The sequence below is a fragment of the Strix aluco genome, chromosome 6 (genome assembly GCF_031877795.1).
Source record: "Strix aluco isolate bStrAlu1 chromosome 6, bStrAlu1.hap1, whole genome shotgun sequence".
In the NCBI taxonomy this organism is placed as follows: domain Eukaryota; kingdom Metazoa; phylum Chordata; class Aves; order Strigiformes; family Strigidae; genus Strix; species Strix aluco.
Window position 1 is genome coordinate 22,449,984 of NC_133936.1, and position 21,115 is coordinate 22,471,098.

General features: G+C 39.3%; 2 protein-coding genes across 5 annotated transcripts in view; one reads left to right on the forward strand and one right to left on the reverse strand.

The window, feature by feature from the left end:
• The window catches only part of CERS6 (ceramide synthase 6), a 135,668-nt gene extending 128,447 nt beyond the window's left edge, over nucleotides 1–7,221 (forward strand). For 2 of the 3 annotated variants that reach the window (XM_074829024.1, XM_074829025.1), the window contains one exon: nucleotides 1,953–7,221. In XM_074829024.1, coding sequence (XP_074685125.1) covers nucleotides 1,953–2,114 — 162 coding nt within the window. In that variant the 3' untranslated portion in view covers nucleotides 2,115–7,221. The remainder of the gene's footprint in view (nucleotides 1–1,952) is intronic. The other variant, XR_012623786.1, reaches the window with a different exon arrangement.
• An 8,726-nt stretch (nucleotides 7,222–15,947) lies between these two features.
• Nucleotides 15,948–20,531, reverse strand: SPC25 (SPC25 component of NDC80 kinetochore complex). Of its 2 annotated transcripts, XM_074828278.1 has the most exons (7): nucleotides 20,388–20,531; nucleotides 19,708–19,865; nucleotides 19,554–19,619; nucleotides 18,599–18,745; nucleotides 18,340–18,444; nucleotides 18,015–18,113; nucleotides 15,948–17,089 (listed from the first exon to the last, which is right to left on the reverse strand). In XM_074828278.1, the coding sequence occupies exons 2-7, from the start codon at nucleotides 19,859–19,861 to the stop codon at nucleotides 16,956–16,958; spliced, it is 705 nt and encodes a 234-aa protein (XP_074684379.1). In that variant the 5' UTR covers nucleotides 19,862–19,865; nucleotides 20,388–20,531; the 3' UTR covers nucleotides 15,948–16,955. The 2 variants fall into 2 exon arrangements, with proteins under 2 accessions (XP_074684379.1, XP_074684380.1); XM_074828279.1 differs by lacking the exon at nucleotides 19,554–19,619.
• Nucleotides 20,532–21,115: the final 584 nt, after the last annotated feature.

Genomic DNA, 21,115 nt, shown 5'->3' on the forward strand with positions numbered 1-21,115 from the left:
TAGCAGAAGAAATCGCAGTGAATCTAAATATATTAAGAGAATTTAAGATGACGCAGAATTTTTCGATCATCTGGCCTGCCCTCATGTTGATCACAGGCACTCAGTACCCTGTGCTGGGCCCATTCTCTTCTGGCTGATAAAAGTATAATTCTAAGGGTATTTTTATATCTGCAACAGCTTTAATATAAAAGTCCCTTTATATAAAAGAGACTGAAGTAATCTGTTAATTGAAGCTGTGTCAGTATGGAATCAAATTTCTCACCTCAGCTGAAGTCCAGTTTCATGGGTGTCAGAACTACAGGCTTGCTTGACATTAAAAATTTTACTTATTAGGAGGTATATGGGAACTGTGTGTTTCTTTTTTTTCCCTGTTCCCAAGCAGAATAGTGTCACTCAGATGTTATGATATTGCAAGGATGGTAGCAACACTGGGAGCCCCAGAGGCAAATGGCTGTTCCTGAGGCAAGACTTAGAGAGCCGAATTGTCATAAGGGCTTTCTGGAGTAGAGGAGGATTACTGTTAAGTAAAAAAATTACATGCAGTGACCCTGTTCTTTTAATTGTTTTGATTTCTTTGGGGAAAAGACTTGCCATGTGTTTTGCCCCCTTTATGTCCATTCGCTATAGTAAAGTCAATTGTAATAGCCCAGTGTAGCAACCAGAACAGCATGGATAGATTCTGAATGGATTAGGAGGCTCAGCTATACAAACAGGAGTAGAAGCAGGCATGGAAAGCTGCATCTTTAAAGCTGTATTCAGACCTCTTTCCTTTGATGCTTTTTTTAACTTCATCTAATGCACTCTTACCAGTTTTGGAGATTTTCAAGATCAGACTGGGTAGAGCTCTGGGTGACATTACCTGAGTCCACAGCTGACCCTAGTTTGAGCAGGAGGTTGGGCATAGACTTCTTGAGGTCTCTTTTGACCTGAAGAGTTATCCTATGATCCTACACAGCAGGCAGGGCCTTTTATTTGCAGGATTTTCTTTTCTGTTGCCTTTGTTTGTTCTCCTTAACCTGCCTGTTGTTGACTTCCTCATGTTTTCAATTGTTTTGGGTGCACCTGACTAGCAAATTCACCTCAGGGATTCTGAAGAGACTCATCTCTCAGATTTAGTGATCTTCCTCTACGACCTTCAAGAGCTCTATAAAGGAGGAGAGCGGACTCCTTAACCTAAGGAACAGCATTCACACAGTAAATGGATATAAACTGTCAGGAAAGAAGTCAGCTGGAAATTAGCAGGAAATTTCTAGCAGTTAAAGTCAGTCTGATTCTGAAACAGCTTTCCAGTGGCATGATGGGGCAGACAGTTGAACTGCTCAAGTACGTTTGTGGTTCCGGTGATAGGGACTGAAGTGGACTATGTCCACAGTTTCCAAGCCCCATTCTCACCACTTGTCTGAAATCAGAGACTGGAGTTACCTGGTGCAGTGAGTTATGTTTCAGCCAGTACTCCTGTCTCCTACTGTCAGCCCCATATCAGTTTCCTGGAGCCATGAGGCCTCTAGAGAATGAGCTGGGAGGTGGGGGGGGGGGGGGGGGGGGGCGGGGGAAGTTGGATTGAATATTTTGTACTATCAGGTCAAAGATAAGCACCCCAAAGGAAGCACAGGAAGTAAAGTTGTGGTAGGAAGGCAGAGGGACTTTGGGCTAGGTTGAACCTGGGAGCTTGGATTGTTGGTTACTTCAGTCTGTGCACTCACTTGGACATACTACCTTCAGTGTGCCCATGCAAAGTTCTCACTCTGCTTTTGCACATGGTGTATGTGTGTACAGTCACCCGTGTCTGAAGTGAGTCCAGGCAGGCAATGGCAGAGAAGTGTGCCAGAGCTGAGATTGCCTTCAAAGCTCAAATTGAAAAATGTTTTAATTCTCTGATTCCCTTGAACAAAAAAAAGCTCAGTTGTTTCCTTACAATCACCTACTGCTTGCTTCGTTTTCAAATTCTACAGGTAACAAAGGATGACCGAAGTGACATTGAGTCAAGCTCAGATGAGGAAGAAACAGTACCTCGTTCAAAGACCCTGCACAGCACTATCACCACTAATGGGACCAGTGGTGCCAATGGGACAAATGGGTATCTTACTGGTGGCACTTGCTCAGAGGAGCATTAATCCTTGAGTTCAATCATGAGACATGAACAGAATGAACTGTTTGCTACTGGAAGTAAATTATAAGTTGTGAATGCGGTTTCTTCATATATCTTGGCATCAGAAAAAGTTAGGAGTATCAAAGCATTCTGATAGCGCACTGCCATATTTCCTGTTTGTGAATGAAGACAACACACCATTCTGTATACGTAGGCATGCTGTATGTGTATGTAACTGACACAATGGGAGCAGTATTTTCACTTGTACTGTCTTTGAAATATTATTTATTTTGTATTCTTTTGGGAACTTCTGGACAAAAGGGAATATCCTTTCTCAAACTTTATCTCTTGGGATTCTCAGTGGTGGAGAGCATCGTGCTCAGATCTCTTCTGTCCATCCCTGTTGCTTTTGCTGAGTCTGATATAAATAATAGTTGCCTGATTTGTTACTTACAGTAAGATAGAGCATAGCTTTATAGATTCTAGATCTGCTTCAGATATTTTTGCAATCTTTGTGTTTTAAAGTGCTGGTTTTAAAATTGCCTATCAAATCACAGCGGCTGTTCCTCCAACATAAAGTTTTAAAACACTGGATTGATATTTTAAATAGTAGGTGATGTGGTCAATTAGCAATTCAGGGAAAAAAACGTGGTAATTTTGGGATATTTTAGCATAATTTAAAATACAATTTGGTGGTTAATTGCATTAGAAGTAGACTTGATTTGTTGTGCAAATACCCAAAAGCATTGATGTCAACAGTTAGGATAAACTCATTCTCACTTTTTTTTTTTTGCCTTGCAAATTTTGACCTCTACAGCTTTTAGCTTTTTGCAGAGATTCCGTGTTGAAAGGTGTTTGTTCAAGTGCACCATTGTGAATCCAGACCTCACTCCTGAAACTGTTCTTGCACATTCAGATGGATGAGAGCAGGCCTGTAATGGAAAAAACAGCAGATGAAAAGTTCATTGCTTCCTCATACATGGTTCAGTCTAGGTATCATTCTTATAATTGCTGCCACTTTCTTGGTAGGGTGAAGAGAGAGAATGCAGAATGTCATACATTGCTACAAGTAGTTTATTTTAAATGCATGAGAACTTGAGCAAAATTCACTTAACATAATTCACAGCAAACTTTGAAGGCTCAGCAGTATTTCATGACCTCTACAAATAAAATTAAGGGTGTCTAAAATAATTTTGCACTCCTTTTTCATTCAAGATTTACAAACTGTGTCCCAAAGAAGACAAAGTAACACCCAAAATAAACATCTTTTTCAACATTATATACACAATTCTTCCAGTCTCTTGGTCAAAGTCTGATGTAGGATGCTAAGGATCATACAGCTCTTGAAAGACACTTCTCTGTGATTTGTGAAGGCAGTGCCAAAAGTAGGCGAGGTTCTTGGGTAGCAGACTCTATGCAACCTACTGTTCAACAGTATTGTGTATGTGCACACAGAACCAATGTGCTTATAGACCAAAGAGTTATATATATATATATATATATATTTAAAAAAAAAAAAAAAAAAAAGTTTAAAAAAAGAAGGAACAAACCAGGAAAAAAAATGTTAACAGTGTGTCTTCTATATTCAAAGGGATTGGAGTGCCGTGTTCAGCTGGAACTCTAAGCCAGGAAATCTTTGATTCCTTCCACCTATGCAAATAGCAAAATATAGATCATTTCCAATGCCATAAAACATGTTTAAAGGCTCTATTTTATACAGATTCCACTGAAGAAAGTTGTGCTGCAGCTTCTTTCTTTTGAAAAACTGAGATTTCTCTCATCCTGTTTGTCACTCTTGAAAACTTCTGAAACCTTTATTATCCATAGGGACCCTTGTGTGTTCGCAAAAACTGTACTAAAAGGGCGGAATGGCATGAACGAAAATAGTACCTCCACTTAGTAGACAATAAAGAAAACTGAAAAATTGTAAATTGTGGAAGAAGAGCTGTCAGTTTTACTACCTACAGAGCATCTTTTGAAAAAGCCAGATAACCTTGTGATTCAGCAGCTGCATAGCTTATATGTCCATGAGTATATCTGATGGAGCAAGGGAGTCTTATTTAAATCTCCTTCTCCCCCTAAAGTTTCTCTGACTCTTAATTTTTCTCATCTGTCTCCTGTGCCCCTGATTTCATACAGTTATCTGCAGAGCAGGTTACACATGTGAAAATACACTTACTGCAATAGAAAGTATCTCATCCACAGTATTTGAAGTGGCAGTTGTTTAGTAATTACTGTCAAGATGATACAAAGATTTTAAAACAAAACTGTTGTGGGATATATTGAATGAACATTATCATTTCTGAAATCTGACCTGCTAAGATGGTAATTTGAGAATAGCAGTTTAAACACACCTTTTTTCTGGTGTTCATTACTACATCCACTGGACCATTTGCCTTCTGCAAAGATGGTTACAAAAATGGCATTCTGACAAAATATTTTGTCTTACATGGGGACAGAACATTGCTCCGAACTATCAACGTACACAACTTAGACAACATACAATAGTACTGTAAGGTTGTTGATACCAGGACAGAGAGCAGTTCCCAATAACTATCCCTGCACAAGAGGCAGGAGACCTCTGGTCCCTGTTGGTCCTCCCCACCTGTGCTCTATAGTGTTGATTCAGATGTACAGTCAAAGTTACAACCCTTGAGATGAGATGATTTACCATTGCTGGTTATGTATGCTCTTAGTGTATCCCCACTGTTAAATAATGCAACTTGTATTGAAACTCTTCCTTTGAGGTTTAAAGTCAGTTGCATCTATGATGCACTAAAGCATATACACAGTTACCATGGTTCAGCTGACTCCCAGTGACATACTTACCTCCTATAAACCTGGCTTGTTGGAGTCCATTCTTAGCAGTCTAGAATAAACTTAATACAGATATGTCTAGAAAATAGGTGAGCTGAGTTACATAACACATTTGGTGAAATGGGATAAGAGTAAGGAAGCATTGAAAACTTCACTAAACTGTGCGAAACAGTCACTAAACTTTCAAGCTACAGTTTTTTAATGATTCACACAATTTTTTCTGTCTTTAGTGGGAAGGACCAAGTGTTTTAATGATCATACGTGACTGTGTTTTGATTCCTTACTTTAACCAATGGATTTTGGCTTCATCTTCCACTCTGCAGAGAGAATGTCATGCAATTATTTCCTTTTTCATTTGAATTTGTTTGCTTCTCTGCCGAAGAGCTTTGCAAGGTGCTTTTGGAGGCCATCAGGTATTTAGAGTATAATTGCATATATTCCAGGAAGTTGAAATTATTCACATGGCTCATGGTAAATGCGAGATCTTAAAAGGTTCTGTATATTCATACCTTTTGTAGAATTGTCATTTTAGTAATTTTAGAAATGAGGCTTTGTACTCTATAACCTATTTGTCTTCAACTTTATGCTCCCTTTTTATAGTACAGTACATGACACAGTGGTTGAGATGTTGAAGTAGAAAAATGAGGAAATGATATGTAGAGTTTATTAGTAAATAGTAAGAACTTGTCTTCCCTCCCTAGCCAGCCCAGAATATAGTAAAATAAGATTCAGGTCTCCCTTTGTTTACTGTTTCCCATATTGGCATATTTTGTATTAAAAGAACATTTTTTTCATAAAAAACTAAAACATTGCAGAAAACGGTAGAAATATCTGATCAAACAGCAAGGGTGGACGTTGGAATCTTTTGGATCTTGATCAATGTTCAATAGTGCTAGTTCTAAAATACCAAAGTGTCCCATGTTGTTTCCTTGTTGCCATTTTGTAGTTTTTTCTATGTGTTATTTATTTAATGATTCTGGCAGGATTGGAACAGGTGTCACAGTTTCATATGCTCCTGTCTCAGCCTGTGACCATTCTGTGTGATTGCCAATGTCAAATCCTTTTTCTGAGACCCAGGTACATGCACTAAAGTGTGGCTTACAGTGAAGTGATTCTTGTCTTAAATCTATATCTGTTTCAGGTGAAATCACTTTCTGGTTCTGAACGGGACATGACGGCAAAAGCCGTTACCCTGCAGCAACCGTCAATGATGATCAACACTGGTTGATTTAGACACTGCGTGTGTTTTATGCAGAGTATTCTAGTAGGAAACCTAATGCCTGTTTCATTCACCTTCTCATTACTGCAGCCTTCCGTATCTCAGAGAAATAGGGGCTACCATTGGTTTTCTACAGTTGATGCTTTGGTATTTTTTTAATCTCTTTGCTACAACTCATTTTTGTATGTCTCCTATTGTCTACTTCTTGTGACATTTGTGCAAGAGGAGCTATCGAATACTTTTTACCCTTCCTATAATGTAGACCCTACTGGGCCTAATTTCAGTGTTCTGCAAACTACAGTTGCCTTTAAACCATAAAGCAAAACCAGTTTGTATTACTTGTTTTGACTGGTTTTGATTTGGAACAGGGACCCAATGGGAACTTCAGTAAGACAACCTTATTCTTTTTTATTTTCTTTTTAAAAAGCACTAATGGAAGTTTGGAAAAGTGGCGTACGTGTATAACCTTTAAATTGTAAAGATTTCTGATCGTAGTTGCAATGAAAACACAGTGTTTGAGCGTGTCTGTACAAAATTCTCAGTCTTTAAAACTTCTTTCAATTAAAAAACTCAAGGAAATACTATGAAATGATGTTTTGGAGCCATGTCAATGATCACACGTCAGACAAAAGACAAAAATGATTGTCTTACATGACCTAAAATGATCTGTGCAACAAAACACATTTTCTGGCTTCTGTTGAGCTTCAGCTTCTTGCAGTCCTGGGATTAACTTTTATACACAAGCTCTCATACTGTACTGTGCATGTTGACTGCCTGTTGCAAGTCAGGGTGAGGCAGATGACACTATTTTGCCTGTGTTTTCATGACAATCCTGTGCTTGAGCAACTCTTTCAGAAATGCAGTGATGTGTAGGAACTCCACTGTCCCAGACACAGTGATGTGCTAGCTAGAAGTCCTTTCATGTATAGCTGTTGTGTAGAAATTTGGGAGTTACTTTGTGTTTAACTCAGTTGGTTTGGGTTTTTTTTAATATGGAAAATAATTATTCCTCATAAAATCTCTGGAACCAGTCAGTATTGTGGGCTATTTTAATTTGGAGACACTTTCATAATAAACATAAGTATTAGGAATGTAGTGTCGGTTTTCTTCTCTTTTCTGTGAAATGCAATGTTTTCCTTTGTTTTAGCTCAAAGACTGTTATCCACGCTGCAGGCTCCAGCACTTTTAGAGCAGATCCGTGTATGTCTTTGCTGAGCTCATCACTGTGGTATTTTATGTTATTTCTCGTATGAAACATTTGTAACAGTAAGCGTTAGGAGGACAAGTTCTCTCTATAGAAATTAAGATATTTTTATTTTAATTAAATATTAAGTTAAAAAAGACATTTTGCTAGGATTTAAAAAGTAAAATTTTGCATGTGAATAATTTCTGAATGTCCAGCTGGACCCACTTTGGAAAAGCTGTGTTTTTTCAGTCTAGGTCAGTTTCTTAAAAGTAGTTGTTCATTCAGATGTTTCGAGCTAAACTGTCAGTTAGCAAAGCAACACTTCTGGAAGTGAGAGAAGAGGGCCACTCTTGCGCAGTGGTTCTCCTAAGAAGAAGCTGCAGCTCTTGATTTTGCCAAGGAAGCTGCATCTTTCAGGCCTCTTCTGTTAGAGCAGACCAAATCTGCTTGTTTATTTATGATAGAATTCTATGTTTTTCGTTACTGTTGAAAAGAAGAGGGGTAAAGGGTTTTGCTTTTTTTTTTTTAAACAAGGAGTTATCTGTGTATAGCAATGCACTGAGCTGGAATTGCTTTCATACACTCACCAAAGTAAAGCCTACAAAATACCATTGTCAGGCAGGCTCTGGTACAGCATTAAAAGATGATGAGGAAGTGCTTAGAAATGGGATACGTGAAAACATTGCAACTTCAGCAGAAAATTGAGGCAACACTTCTCACAACACAAATACCAATTATATAGGAAACTCCACACATCAGTTGACGTATTGTCTCCAGAAGAGAAGTAAACCTGGGGATTTGCATTGTGTTTAAACAACTAATTATTGTAGTTGTTTTTATGTCTCCATGATAATATATAGAGAGAATCTTGAATTTAATACAGCATTTAAATTCTTGTTCATTGAAGAGATTTATGAAGAGATTTAATTATGTGAAAATTTGTCCAGTTGTATTTCTAATGTCTTTTGCTTCCTATTCCACATATACCCCTCAGCATATACCACACAAGGGAGCCTCAGCATATACCACACAAGGGAGAGCCACTGTGTACAGAAAATGGCTCAGGATAATGTGAAAAGAGCAAGAATTTTTTGACATACTGCCTTTAGGTCTTCTTTAAGTCTGTAAAGGTCCCTCTATACAAGAAGCACAGTGGTTCTCAGAAGAAGAAAGGAGGTCTGTGCTGATTTAGAAGAGCTAAAAGGTGGAGACACAGTCTCCTGTGGTACAGAAGGTGAGTGGAAGGAATCCAAATGTGTAACTGCCAAATGGGCAAATTGCCACAGTAGCTCATCATGCTGTGATGGACAGAGGCTGGGAGCCTGTATGGAGGGATTCCCGCTCCATGCCGTTAGTCCCGGCTCTGCAAATTTACACTGTCTACCCTTGTCAGTGGGTTACCTTCTTAAGTGGATTTCACAGAGCAGGATGCCAATTTGTGCTCAGTAATGGAAGAATACAGGATGGTTGTCATGTGGTCATCATAGTCTGTTTTCCACAGAGTTCCCATGCTGGGGAATTTTAAAATGCGAACACAGTCAAGATTAAAAAGTATCAGTGATACCAAATGAATGCTGGTATTGAGTATCCTGACTTCTCACCGGTGACTGCCCTCTCTCCTGGACTGTAAAATCCAGAGATCGCAGCTCTGTGAAAAGTTAATTATCCAAAACCTATTTGTGCAAAGCAAATGAATAGAATAATAACTAGGCAGAATAATGGCATGCCTAAGGCACATGCCATGCCAGGCCTAACTGCAGAGCTCTGCCAGTCGAAGACAACAGCAGTGCCCACAGGAGGCCTCTCTGCTGTGCAGTGAAGCAGGGAGCAGGGGTAAGGCTCGCATGCCTTCTGGCTTTACCTTAGAAGGCGACTTTATTGCTGTAGGATAAAGCACACTTGAGGTAAGTGTTTCATACCTGTCTTTTTCAGCCCTGAGTCTGCCAAGCCATTGTAGAGGGACTGCTTAAATGCAGAGTTGTGTGCAACACTGAGGTGTTTGTAAGGTTCTGACTTTCAAACGTAGTTGTTTAGATGTGACTCAGAACCGTTAGCTTTTAGTTGCTAGAAAGTGCAATATAAAATAAGTATTACAAGATAGTTGAGTATTGTAGTGTTTATCTGTAAGAGCAGCATGACCAACTTGTAATGTTAGTGCTATAGTTCACTAATTAGATGAAGAGATAATGTACTTTTTAAAGCTACTTGCTGGCAACATATGTTTATATTCCCAAATTAATACCTTTTCCTAAACATCTGAGAAACACCATTGTACCTCTTTTAAACATTTCCAAGTGTAAGGTCCCCTCCTTAGAAAATACTACGCAGCTTATTTTTCACTCTTTCCAAAATATGACTGAGCAAGACTCCCATACAACAGCATGACAGTAGCATTTCTTAGCATATTTAGGCAACTTTTTGCAATCTCCCTACATGAAAAAGTAATCCTGAAATTCAGAGATGGAATGTGATCCTTCCTTAATTAAGATTGCATCAGCTCCCTCCTGCATTAACCTAAGTGGCAACTTTCTGTCCTATTTCTGAGCTTGTTTTAAAGACAACCTCCCCTTTTACCTACCAGTAATAGTAATTTTAATTACTGTTGCTATCCTAAGGTATCTTTGAAAGAGCTGTTTCCTACCAGAAAGGCATGCTGTTTTACAGTTATATTTGTGTAGTCTCTCATCTAATTTTAATTGAAACTTGATTCAGCCAAAGCACTTAGGTGTTACTGTATCTCATTTTTATATGTGGTGTCTCTCTGAACAATATCCAAGTGAGATCAGTGCCCATAGCTGTTATTTTATGGGACAACCTAATCCCTATGCCAGCTCCAGAAAAGGATTTGCACATTAGTAGTCTAGATCACTTAAAGGTCCAACATGTCCTTCAGCAATGTTGAGAAAGTGGTGACCCAAATTGTGGTACTCCCTGGACCAGGTGGATATAAAGAGCAGCCAGGATTGCTGTCTAGACTAGAAGCAGCTTCCTCTTCACACGAAGTTCTTTAAATAGGTGTTCCCCTTTCATAGCAATTCCCTACTAATTGAATCAATTTTTTCAAATAAATTAATTTTGTCAAATAAAAGAGCATGTGAACCATCAAAATTGCTCATACTTAAGCTATGACGGTCTGTGCTATTCTTGCAACTAGTCCAAGCATCCAGCACAAATGGAGCTGTTTTGTACGGGAGAATTCTTATATAAGAACTCATCTGTAAGATTTGACAGGTAACTACTATAAAATGCTAACTATATTATATGGGAGAGGACGAATGGATTGCTAACAGTGATACCAGCTGCCATCTGGATAGGATTAATGCACAAACAAGAACAAGATTGGATGAAAATTTTTAATGCTTGTTCTGTACCAAACAATATAGTTGAGAAATTATAGTTGAGGGAAACTTCAGCAGGAACACCTGAGAAAAGTAAACCAGCTTTCTCATGTAAATTGCATGAACACTGACTGTAAATTTTCTATTTTGATTCATTGCAATGTCATTAGCAGACAGGTGGTCCCTACTGTAATACAGTCCCAAGCAGACTGTCAGAATTATGGACTAACCTTAGAGAAGGCTGAAGCCTAAAATGACAGGTAATTGCTGCAGAGTTGCAGTTGACAGCATTGAGGATTGCATGTCAGAAGAGGCTTTCCCTCTTTCCTTTAGAAACATGATTTTATCAGATGGCTTGTCTGCCTTTGCACTACGTATAGGAAAATACAGGCCAGTAAGTCATGCTGATAGTGATGACTAACTAAAAGAATACAATTACCAATTTGCTTCATTGTCTTTCGATTAATGGGGCTATGTCAGACATGGAGCTAGTCAAGCAAATTTATCTCTTGCTAGCTTCATTTGGAAAGTTATGTATTAGTTACTTGCCTCTTTCTTAACCTGTGAGGTAAGCATTTACATGAATGTATTGTGCTTTAACTTAGACAGCTTCTACACCACCCACGAGGTCACTCCTCTGTCACTTCTACCTACTCCTTGCTTAGCCAAAAAATTAATGTATGCAGTCTGCTCTTAAATGCCTGGAATCCTTTATGGTAATTGCCATCAGTGTAAAGTAAGTGTAGCATGCTGCTAAATCAAAACAATAATGATACATAGCTGGTATGCATTCAACAGATCTGTTTTGTCTGCCAAGCCAGTTATTTCAGATGAAGCTCTGGTGCAGAAGATACTGGATAATGGAGATCTGAGCCCATGCTCCAGTAGCCAGTGCAAAGAATCCATCGAGGCAAGTCAGTCAAAGAGCATGTTTCCCTGTAGAGTTATCCATCAAACAGTCACAAAACAGGTGAGTCAATAGCAATTAGCATTGTTCAATATGCTGTGACTGAAGAGGAAGGAAATCAACACTAATTGTATCTTTTTTCAATTCATCATTTCAGTGCATAGCTACTTTAAAATATGTATAAGGTCATATAAAAAAATGCTACACACTTGCATGATTAAACACTGGTTTTAGCATAGTCTGTCAGTCTTCCTAACAACTTTGGAACCTGTTGCTCAATTAGCCCAAATTTGAAAAGGAAATTGTGTTGCAGCTATCACTGTTCTTACAGTGTACTAAAAGTCAGCAACCAGGTAAAGGAAAAAACCACAAATCAATGCTCTGCACTGGAGGAAGGGTAGGCAGAGTGCAACCAGTGTCCTGTGGCTTTAGCAGCAGCCAAGCAGAGGCTAAACTACTGTAACTTAGGAGTGGCACTGGCTCTCATCCACTAGGGAGGCTGTAAGGAAGAGCTGGGATATTGCAGTGAAGAGAATGGCACCATTTAAGGGGAAAGCCACAGATCTGTAGGAAATCAGGCTTCATTACCTCTGCTTCTGCTGGAACAACTTGTTTAGAAGATCAAGATTCTACGGGGTTCTTTGTGTATAATTGTTAGAGGGATGAGGGGTAATGAGAAGGACAGAAGGAATGGAGTCTCGCTGTCTGGCAGTCAGAGCAATTCCGCCCAACCCTTCAGGCATTCAATCTTATTTCAGCAGTAAAGCCTGATGTAATTGGATTGCAACTATTGCTTTCAAAAAGGTAAGAGTATTACCATAATTATTTAGTACAATTTATTCATACAGTTAAAAAATATACTGTAATCTGCCTGTGGGACTGTGATTTATGTGTGCATATGGTTTTTATATTGGGTTCGGCGGGGCTTTTAGAAAGTTATAAATCACTCACAAATGAGTTCACTATTATAGACTATTATAATGACTTTATTTAGACAATTCCAGGGTACTGAATAAATTCACAGTTTATTGAAGCATTAGGGAAGACAGTAAGTAATAAACAATTGGAATATGACAGAAGCACAGCATTACTTCCACATCTGTCTTAATTTTCACAAGTGTAGCCAATACTTGTTTGTTTGCTTTTCAAAATATGTCTAGCAACATCCAAGAGAGTTTATGAAAAATGTCAACAAACTCAGCTAAACCACCTCCACTCTTGATTGCGTAGGTGTGTAATAAAACTGTTCTGTTAGCCAGGACTCCTACAGTAATTCAATTTCTTTTCAAATCGGACCTCCAGCTAACATACAAACACCAATTGGACTTAATACGTTATTAATGTTTAATATTATTTTGTCTTCCCAGCAGTCCTTAAATTTACAGTGTATTTCCAATATCTAATAAATTCCACACCTTTTTTTCCAAATTTTTACATTATATTATGAGATAAATTTGATGAGGTGCTGAGCACTGGTACATCAGCAGTTTTCTGTATGGTCAGCATTAGTTGATGGTCCACACATTTCAGGCTTGACCCTTCGTAGCTAAGTACAGGTCAGCAGTTTGAAAGGGTTGGGCAAACTGATTTATAAAAAAATAAAAGCCTTTACTGACCTTCACTAAGTGAAGTCTATGTCTGCCTTAATGACATGCTACCTATGATCCTGCTAATAGGTAGAGCACTAGCACCAACTGGAGGGGGCTGGCTGATTGCATTATAGTTCCTAAGCTGCATATTGCTTTTGGGCTCAAGAGCTTTTCCATATGCTCTTTGGGGCATTTCTGTCTGTATTTGTGTGCTGTCCAGTACACTGAGGTCCCAATAGTTGTATCTGTTCGTTCAGTATATAGTATTATCCTAGTTGTCCTTACTGTTATTGAAGATTGCTGTATTATGCAGCTTCATAACAAATAGAAAATTCCAAATTGCCACAGATCCAGGTGTGTGAAATTCTGTAAGCACTAAGTGCATTTGATAAAGGCACAAAGGTTTTAAGATTTTAAGACAGTTTTACTTCATAATTTGTAATAAGCAAAGAAACAAATCTATTGTATACACTTTCCTAGCTTTTACCTGCTTTTGGAATGCCTGGCTCTGTTTTAGAGGAAGATCTGCATCTGATTTGCCTTGGCAAATATAAGCAGGTTTGTTATTCAAACTCCAGAAAGAGTTGTAAAGGTTTAAATTACACACAATAAACATTTCAGACTTCACTTCTTGCTTTAGGTGTATGCACAGAACGTGTACAACCAGGCACATCATCTTTTCTAGCAAATAATTCCTAGGAGTGTAAATTCCAATGCAGTGGTTGTTATATACTTTATGTTCTGTGCATGGTAATCTTGGCAAATTTTGTTAGAAGCAATAAACCAACTACTCATGCCTGGGATGAACATGAAAAGAAAATGCCAGTAAGTCTGATCATTTGTCTTTGTTACTCAGGGTGTGTTTCAATTTTTTTCTCCTGTGAAGATGATGATCAAATCAGATATGCTACAGAGTGCATCTGATCAATACGTACACCCTTAATGAATAAGTAGCTCCATTTGAAAACATGGAAGTGAGGTAGCTCCATACTGCCCGTCTTTTTGCTTTCATACAACAGCTGTTAAGTATTTGGTTGAGCATCCTGAAGTTCTTACTTTCCAGAGCAACTGAGAGCTGCACAGACAGGTGGAAAAGGGCAGGAGTATGCTTCAAAATGAATACAGTCATTCTGGATACAGGGGCGATGCCATTAGTGAGAAGCCAGAAGGGACAGGCTCTCTAACATGAAAGGTGAGGGCTTCTGTACAAGGACGGGAGAAGAGATGCCAACAAAGCGGGGTAATACAGCAGTCCTAGTTCCTGGGAGAGAAGATAGCAGTGGGAAGTGCAGAGCTGGCTGAATGCATTTGTTTTAATTACTGGCTAGTCTGTTGGATTACATAAAAGTGCCTACAGCATTCTTCTGGTGGTAGAAGCAATTAATTGAAAGAAATACCTGCTATTTAAATGTTCCTGATAGTATGGTGGAAAAGGAGGCAAAATCTGGTAATGAACAACTAGACCCAGTACCTGAAGGTAGTCTCCCAGCCTACACCTGTTCGTTCCATTGTCGGTTACAAAATTCTGAGTTTATGTACATGGAGTTTATGGACAGGGCGGAAATTGAGGAGGTATTTCATTTGAGATGTCATTGTAGAAACGCCTAGTAATCTCTGCTGCCATTCTCTTCTAAAATTGTAATGTATTCAGTTGGCACCTTTACCATGCTCACTGCTCTTGTTTTGGTATAGCTGGCTGTAACACATGGGAAAAAAAAGGGCATACCAAGGAAAATGATGCATTATTTAGAAAATAGCAAATTATGCCCTATAGGGAAGAAGAAATGGAAGGTTATCTGGTTTTGGAGCCAACATAGATTACTGGTTTTTGTTAAGATGCACTTCAGCTATCTTGTAGAAGGTTGAGTGCACAGTCTGTGCTGTCTCCAGCAAGTTGTACTGTTAAGTTTAGACAAACCAAGTGATTTAAAATACAGTTCACATCTGACTGGGCAATATTCTCAACTGTAGTAAGAGTATCTTGTCAGCATCACTAGCTTTAAACATGTTTAAAGGGCCAGGTCTTATATATTAAGAAGCTGATAAAGACACAGGAATAAAGGGCAAGGGGGGTATGTTTTAGTTTTTTGCCCAAGCATAAGATTATAGGCTGGGGCAAGAACAGTGAGTGCTGCTATAGTTGCATTACTAAATGGGAAGACCAACATCTGCACCAAATGCTGGTTTGGACAAGCTCTGGTCTGTCCTATGGACTACATAACGTTAACAGCAGGAACGCATTATGTATGCATCTCAGTTTCCTTCCAAAAGGAATGCAATTTGCATTTGAGATGTGAACCAAAGTGGAGATTCACTCCAGAAGTCCACTCCTGATAAAAAAATTAAATGCTAATGTAGGTACATGCTACATAAAGAAATGAACTAGCATCTCACAGGAAAAACAGGGTTCAAAACACCTGTAAATAAGAGTGTCATTTTAAATGAATTTTCACTTCACAGAAAACATTCTGAGGTTTTATTTTTATTGAAAAACAAATTGGAACATTCTTCAAAAAGATATTTTAAGGGGTTGTTTTCATTATTTAGGAAATGCTAGAATTCCAAATACTTGTTGAATATTTTTACTCTTTACACTGTGTTTCATTTTTATGTAGATATTTGTGTTTTAAGAGGGATCATCATCAGTTTTCAATTCAAGTGGTCTTTTACTTCACTAGAATTTCCAGGACTGAATTTAGTAAGATTTTATTTGCACTACATTTTATTATCAAATGAGAGAACTTTTATTAGTTTTTTATTATTTAAATATTTTGTGAAAAGGAAAAGGCTTTACAAATAAGATCAAAAAAGAATAACTTTAATCAAAGCCAAGTACTGCGGCAGGAATAGTCTTGATAAACTGGAAGATACACAGATGATTTATCTGTAACTACCATATTTCATACTTTAATACATTGTATTTCAGGCTTTGCTATGTCTTAAGATTTCCAGTGACAATGACAAATAGTCCTTCACTGCAACACTCTTTATGTAATAAAGCAAAATGACTAGTCTGTTCTAAAACATACCCAGTAAAGCACTAAAGCTGGAAATCTTATCAGTGTTACTCATTCACCACTGCAGTTCACGTTCCAGGCCAGCGTTTCTGCCCAGCTGGGTGTTCTGGGAGACAGAGTTCTAGTTCAGGTCTCCAGGATTTCTCATCAAAACAACACAAAGTTCCTACTTGCTCCTATTAAGAGTTTTATTCGAGAACAGCATGCATGTCAAATGGTTTTGTTACTAATAACAGAAATAGGCATCTAGGCAAGAATCTGAAATAGGCAGTAAAATACACAGTTTAACAGACCAAAACAACAATTTACATGTGTGAAAATGAGTGATAGCACTGGAGAGTACAAGACAGGGTAAAAATTAAGATAGTGACCTGTAACATGGGTAACTGAAGTAATTGCTAAGCTCCAGTGGATTATTTTGGTAGGCTTCAGGCCTATTCCAACCCCATACAATCTGAAAGACACTTCTATACTTTTGGGAGACATAAGTTACAGAAAATACTTTATTTTTTATATCTTCCTGGGGTTCATTACAAATAGAGATCATTACATCATTAAGCTGCTTGCTACTGGATCAAAATTACATGTCTGGAGACATTCAGTTAAGGAAGTAGTTGATTATACTGTCAGAAGAATGATCCAAAATGTCTCTATGACAGTGGACTAAAACACTGTTTTCATTTTTTTCCTTAACTTAGAAATTAGAGTAAGACATGAATAAATACATACTGTCACAATACAGGAAGGAAAGAAGAGAGTGCTCTACAGCTAGAAAGAGAGATATAAGCTAGTTTTATGCAGACTGTTTGTAAGTTAAAGCAGTGAAAGCTTTTCTGATGTTGGCAACAAACGCAGAAAAATTGTTAGTTTCTCTCACTTTGAGCTGGAACTCTGCTATACAGTCCAGAGGAGGGGTACAGGAAGTCACTAAAATGATACAAATTTTCAAAAGATTAGACTATATAAAAAAATGAATATTAGTGGTTTTCCAGGCTTATGAAACAAGCGTAGTGTTATCTTTGTATGTTTTAGCTTCCTCCAGTATTGTTTTTGACTAGCCTATTAAATCATTTTCTTTCAGCAAAGACAAAACCTCAAAGAATACACATTTTTTTTGATTTCCAGACCTACTCAGTGGTGTGCTCCTGCTTGAATTGTTACAGCAATTCCCAGTAATACATAGCCTGCTCAAAAATTGAAACACATTCCTAAACATTTTTGTTGCTCAGCAGGTTGGCAGATTGAAAACTGATGTAGACCAGCAACTTTTAACTTCAGCACAGTTCAGATTTGAATTAGTAAAAACAGAAATGTATTCAGTCCATACTTAGAAGCAGAGCAGAGCAACAGCAGCATCCGTCTAGAAGCTACTCAGCACAGTGCTCAGATTACCACTGCTGTTCTTCATAACCAAAGATCTGTATTGCAAAACCAGCTTTAAGATCTGAAAGGCTGTATGCCCGTACAAAAGAGAACGCTGGATTTCAAGTTTTAATCTTTCTCTTATGTTACTCAACTAGTTTCTACCCTCTAGGCCTCTCAACCAGATTGAATTATGACTGTCAGCATAAACACTCACTCTAGCATAAAGGGAAGAAGCAACAAACTACAGACTGAAGCATCTATCTCTGTACATCTCTCTCAGCTGCTTGGCTGCATACAACTCCACAAATGGAGTGAAGATAAGCACCTGTATTTTCATACAAAAAATATATTACCATTGCAAGATTTTTCATTCAGAAATTGGAAGAAAAACATTACAACTGAACTGCACTTCACACCTCTTCCCCCTTTTCAAAGGGGGCATCAGATTCTGTCCTCTTGCTTAATTAAGTATTCAAAATTCACATACCTTCATAATCTCCCTGTTCATTTATGGAGAGGGTAAACACATACGGCTTGTCAGGATCTTTGTGGTCAATGTGTCTGAATATAAACTGTAATTGTTCATCTAAAGCAAACACAAACAATTAACACCATTAACCTCTGCTGGAGTCACAATGATGACTAAAATCACAATATGAAGCTACAGTTTCAATTACTATTCTTAGTGCACTTAAAATTAAGCAACCCTGGTCTCTTTGAAAGACAAATGCATTTTAACATACCATATTTTGCCATTTGAGACAACACGTGACACACTGCATACGGAAACTGTGGAAACTACAGAAACTTACTGTGAATTCTGCGTATCTCCAATCCAAGCCTCTCTTCAAACAGTACTTTAGACTTGCACAGTCGTTCCACTCTCTCCTTAGTGGCTTTGTTTTTTGAAGATATTACTAGAATTTTAAAAGTCAACATAAATGTCAAAGTAAAAAGGTGAAACAAGCACATTTTAAAGAAAATTAGAACAGTAAAAAAGGCCATCAGGAGCAAGTGTTGAAAACAATTCCTCCTCTAGTTCAGAAAATCTACTTATTATCCTTTGCTTACTTTCCTTTTTCTTCATCAACTCTTCTTTAAGCTCTTGGATGCTGTCAGTCAAGTCCTTCTTTTGCTCTTGTTCTTGATTTAGGTTAGATTTTATTTCTGTCAAATGCTCTTGATTTTCTGATATGCGTTGGCTCTGCAGCAGAATCTCTGAAAGGAGGCAACAAAATATGAACATATACAGTTGATTGATTAGGTCCCTGCTGTTTAGTACTTACCTACATAGTTTAAGATTACTTATTTGAATAAAACCTAGTGAAATACATGCTATCTCAGCTGAACAGAGAAGTTAGCATAACTATACTAAGAGCATCAAATAAAAGCTTACAGTGAAAGCTATTCAAAAGAGAAACTACAAAGTAGGGAGCTCCTCTGATGCATCATTCAGATGTAATTTGTTTCTGGTGCCAGCACTATATACATCTTCAAAGCAGGAAGATGTTGGATCCTGTCCAGACAAATAATTTGACAAAGCGAGGAATAAAAACACTGACTGATAGTAGAATTGCAATTATTTTTACTTGATATTCTGAAGTTTAACTGCAAAATCCAGAGAAGTTAATCCTAGATTGATAGGCTAACTGTATTCTATTACTAATATGGAAGAGACATAAGTAACCTCACAATGTTTAACTTTACGAAGCACTTTAACTTACGTTTCCGATTGCAGTCAGCAAGTTCTGATATTTTGTTGTTTTAAATACTTAAGCACCAAAACCACTATACAGAAAACTTTTACTAGACCTTTATCTTTTTGCACCGTCAGTGAAGTTTTCCAACAAATTGCTTTTGACTTGCAACTTACATCCTGTAACCAACCAAGTAAGTTTGGTTTTAATTGTCTTCATTCTGATGCTGTTATTTACCCTTTAAAATGTAAAGTTAAATATATTATTCAGCTGTATTAAGTTAATTTTAGAAATGTTAGACACACTAAAAAAAAACCACCATACTGTACCATTGCTATACTCCTGAATTTTATCAATCATCAGGTCCCCTTCTTTCAGCTTCTTGGACCATTTCTCTGTAATTGAAAGTTATTTCAGTTATCTGAAGAAGTTTGATGATACCTTGGAAAAAGCAGAGGTAACAGGAACATAGAGCATTTTTACCTGAAAGTGCTTTTATGGATTCCTTGCATGAATCTCTCAGTGCTAAAGTCTGACTGATCTGTTCTGTGCCATAAATGCTTTTTATTTTGGTCCAAAAGTCTTTCATTTCTTTTTCAAATAGGATTATTTCATCTTCTGTCTTTACATTAGCCATAGCACTGCAAGAGACATGCAGGTGAATAAACACAGTGTCAAGACACACACGGCAGTCACAGCAGTTATAACTCACAGTTACAGGATAAACCTTCAGGGCTTCTTTTTATCCCCTTGGGTTGTTGTTAAAACCTCTTCCCACAAGTTGTTTTTGTTGCTACATTACCACGACAAGCAGTAACAGCAGGAGGTATGCTTCTTTCGCTACTTCACCAGCGATGGGTGAGCTGTGTCAGGAGGGTGCCCGGCGCTGCACCGGGCGCGGGACCGCCGCGCTCCCCACAGCCCTTCCCAGGGGCCCGGCAGCCCCCCGCCCTCCTGCCGCCGGGGCACCCCCACCCCTTCGCCGTCCTCCCACGGGGCTCCCACCCAGCTGGGGCCCTCTCCCCACGCTCGCAGCCCGGGCCGAGGGGCGGATGGGGAGCTTCCCCCTTCCCCGCCCGGCGAGACGCTGACGGTGCCCGCCGAGCCCGACCCGGGCAGCGGGACAGGGCGAGAAGCGGCGCACCGAGGCCACCCGTACCCACCAGCTTTCAAACCGCCGGCGCCTTCCCGCCTCCCCAACGGCCGCTTTCTAACTGGGCACCCCCGCTCGGCCGCCTCGCAACAAGCGCGCCGCTGATTGGCTCGGCCGTGCTTCCTGCCGCGCCTGGAGCCGCAGGGCGCGCCGGGAGCTGCCGGCGCCGTCACTGCGGTAACGGTTCCCCCGGGGCGAGGCGGAGCCGCCGTGATGGGCGAAGGCGGGCGGCGCTCCGGGATACCTCGGGGCTTGCGGGGGCGGCCGGTGCCGGTGCCGCGAGAGAGAGGCGGCTGCGGGCCGCTCTCCCTGCGCTGGGAAGTGCCTGTTGGGATCCAGACGCTTTCCCAGGGCCCGTTGAGAGGGTGACAGCGGGGCTGTGCGCAGCCTTGGGAGCGGGGCCCCCGGGCCGCGCGGACGGGCGTGGGGCGCTTTGTGCCACTCACTGTTGCGGGCTGAGTGAAAGCTAGGCAGCAGGAGAGCTCCTTTACGCTCCTCTGGCGCAAGAACATGTTTCCAATATCTGCTTTATTCACGGAGATTCCCTTTTCATTCCCCAAGCCTGAATTCTCTCGTGAGTGTGGAGCTATTTACCTGTCTTTACGATAGGTAAATCATAAAATTTTACCTTTTACGGGAGATCTGTGTGATGGGAGACTGACATGCAGAGGTAATTGCAGCCCTTTTTGCTATGAACAAAAAGACAATACAGCAGCTCCGCCTGTGCTCAGTCAAACA

Excerpts from the sequence above, each read along its gene's own strand:
- SPC25 (XM_074828278.1), bottom strand. The coding sequence starts at position 19,861 with ATGGCTAATGTAAAGACAGAAGATGAAATAATCCTATTTGAAAAAGAA. Across the intron at positions 18,746-19,553 it reads AATTCAGGAGTATAGCAATG|AGATTCTGCTGCAGAGCCAA; the intron begins GTACAGTATGGT and ends GCCTCCTTTCAG. Across the intron at positions 18,445-18,598 it reads GTTGATGAAGAAAAAGGAAA|TAATATCTTCAAAAAACAAA; the intron begins GTAAGCAAAGGA and ends TTAAAATTCTAG.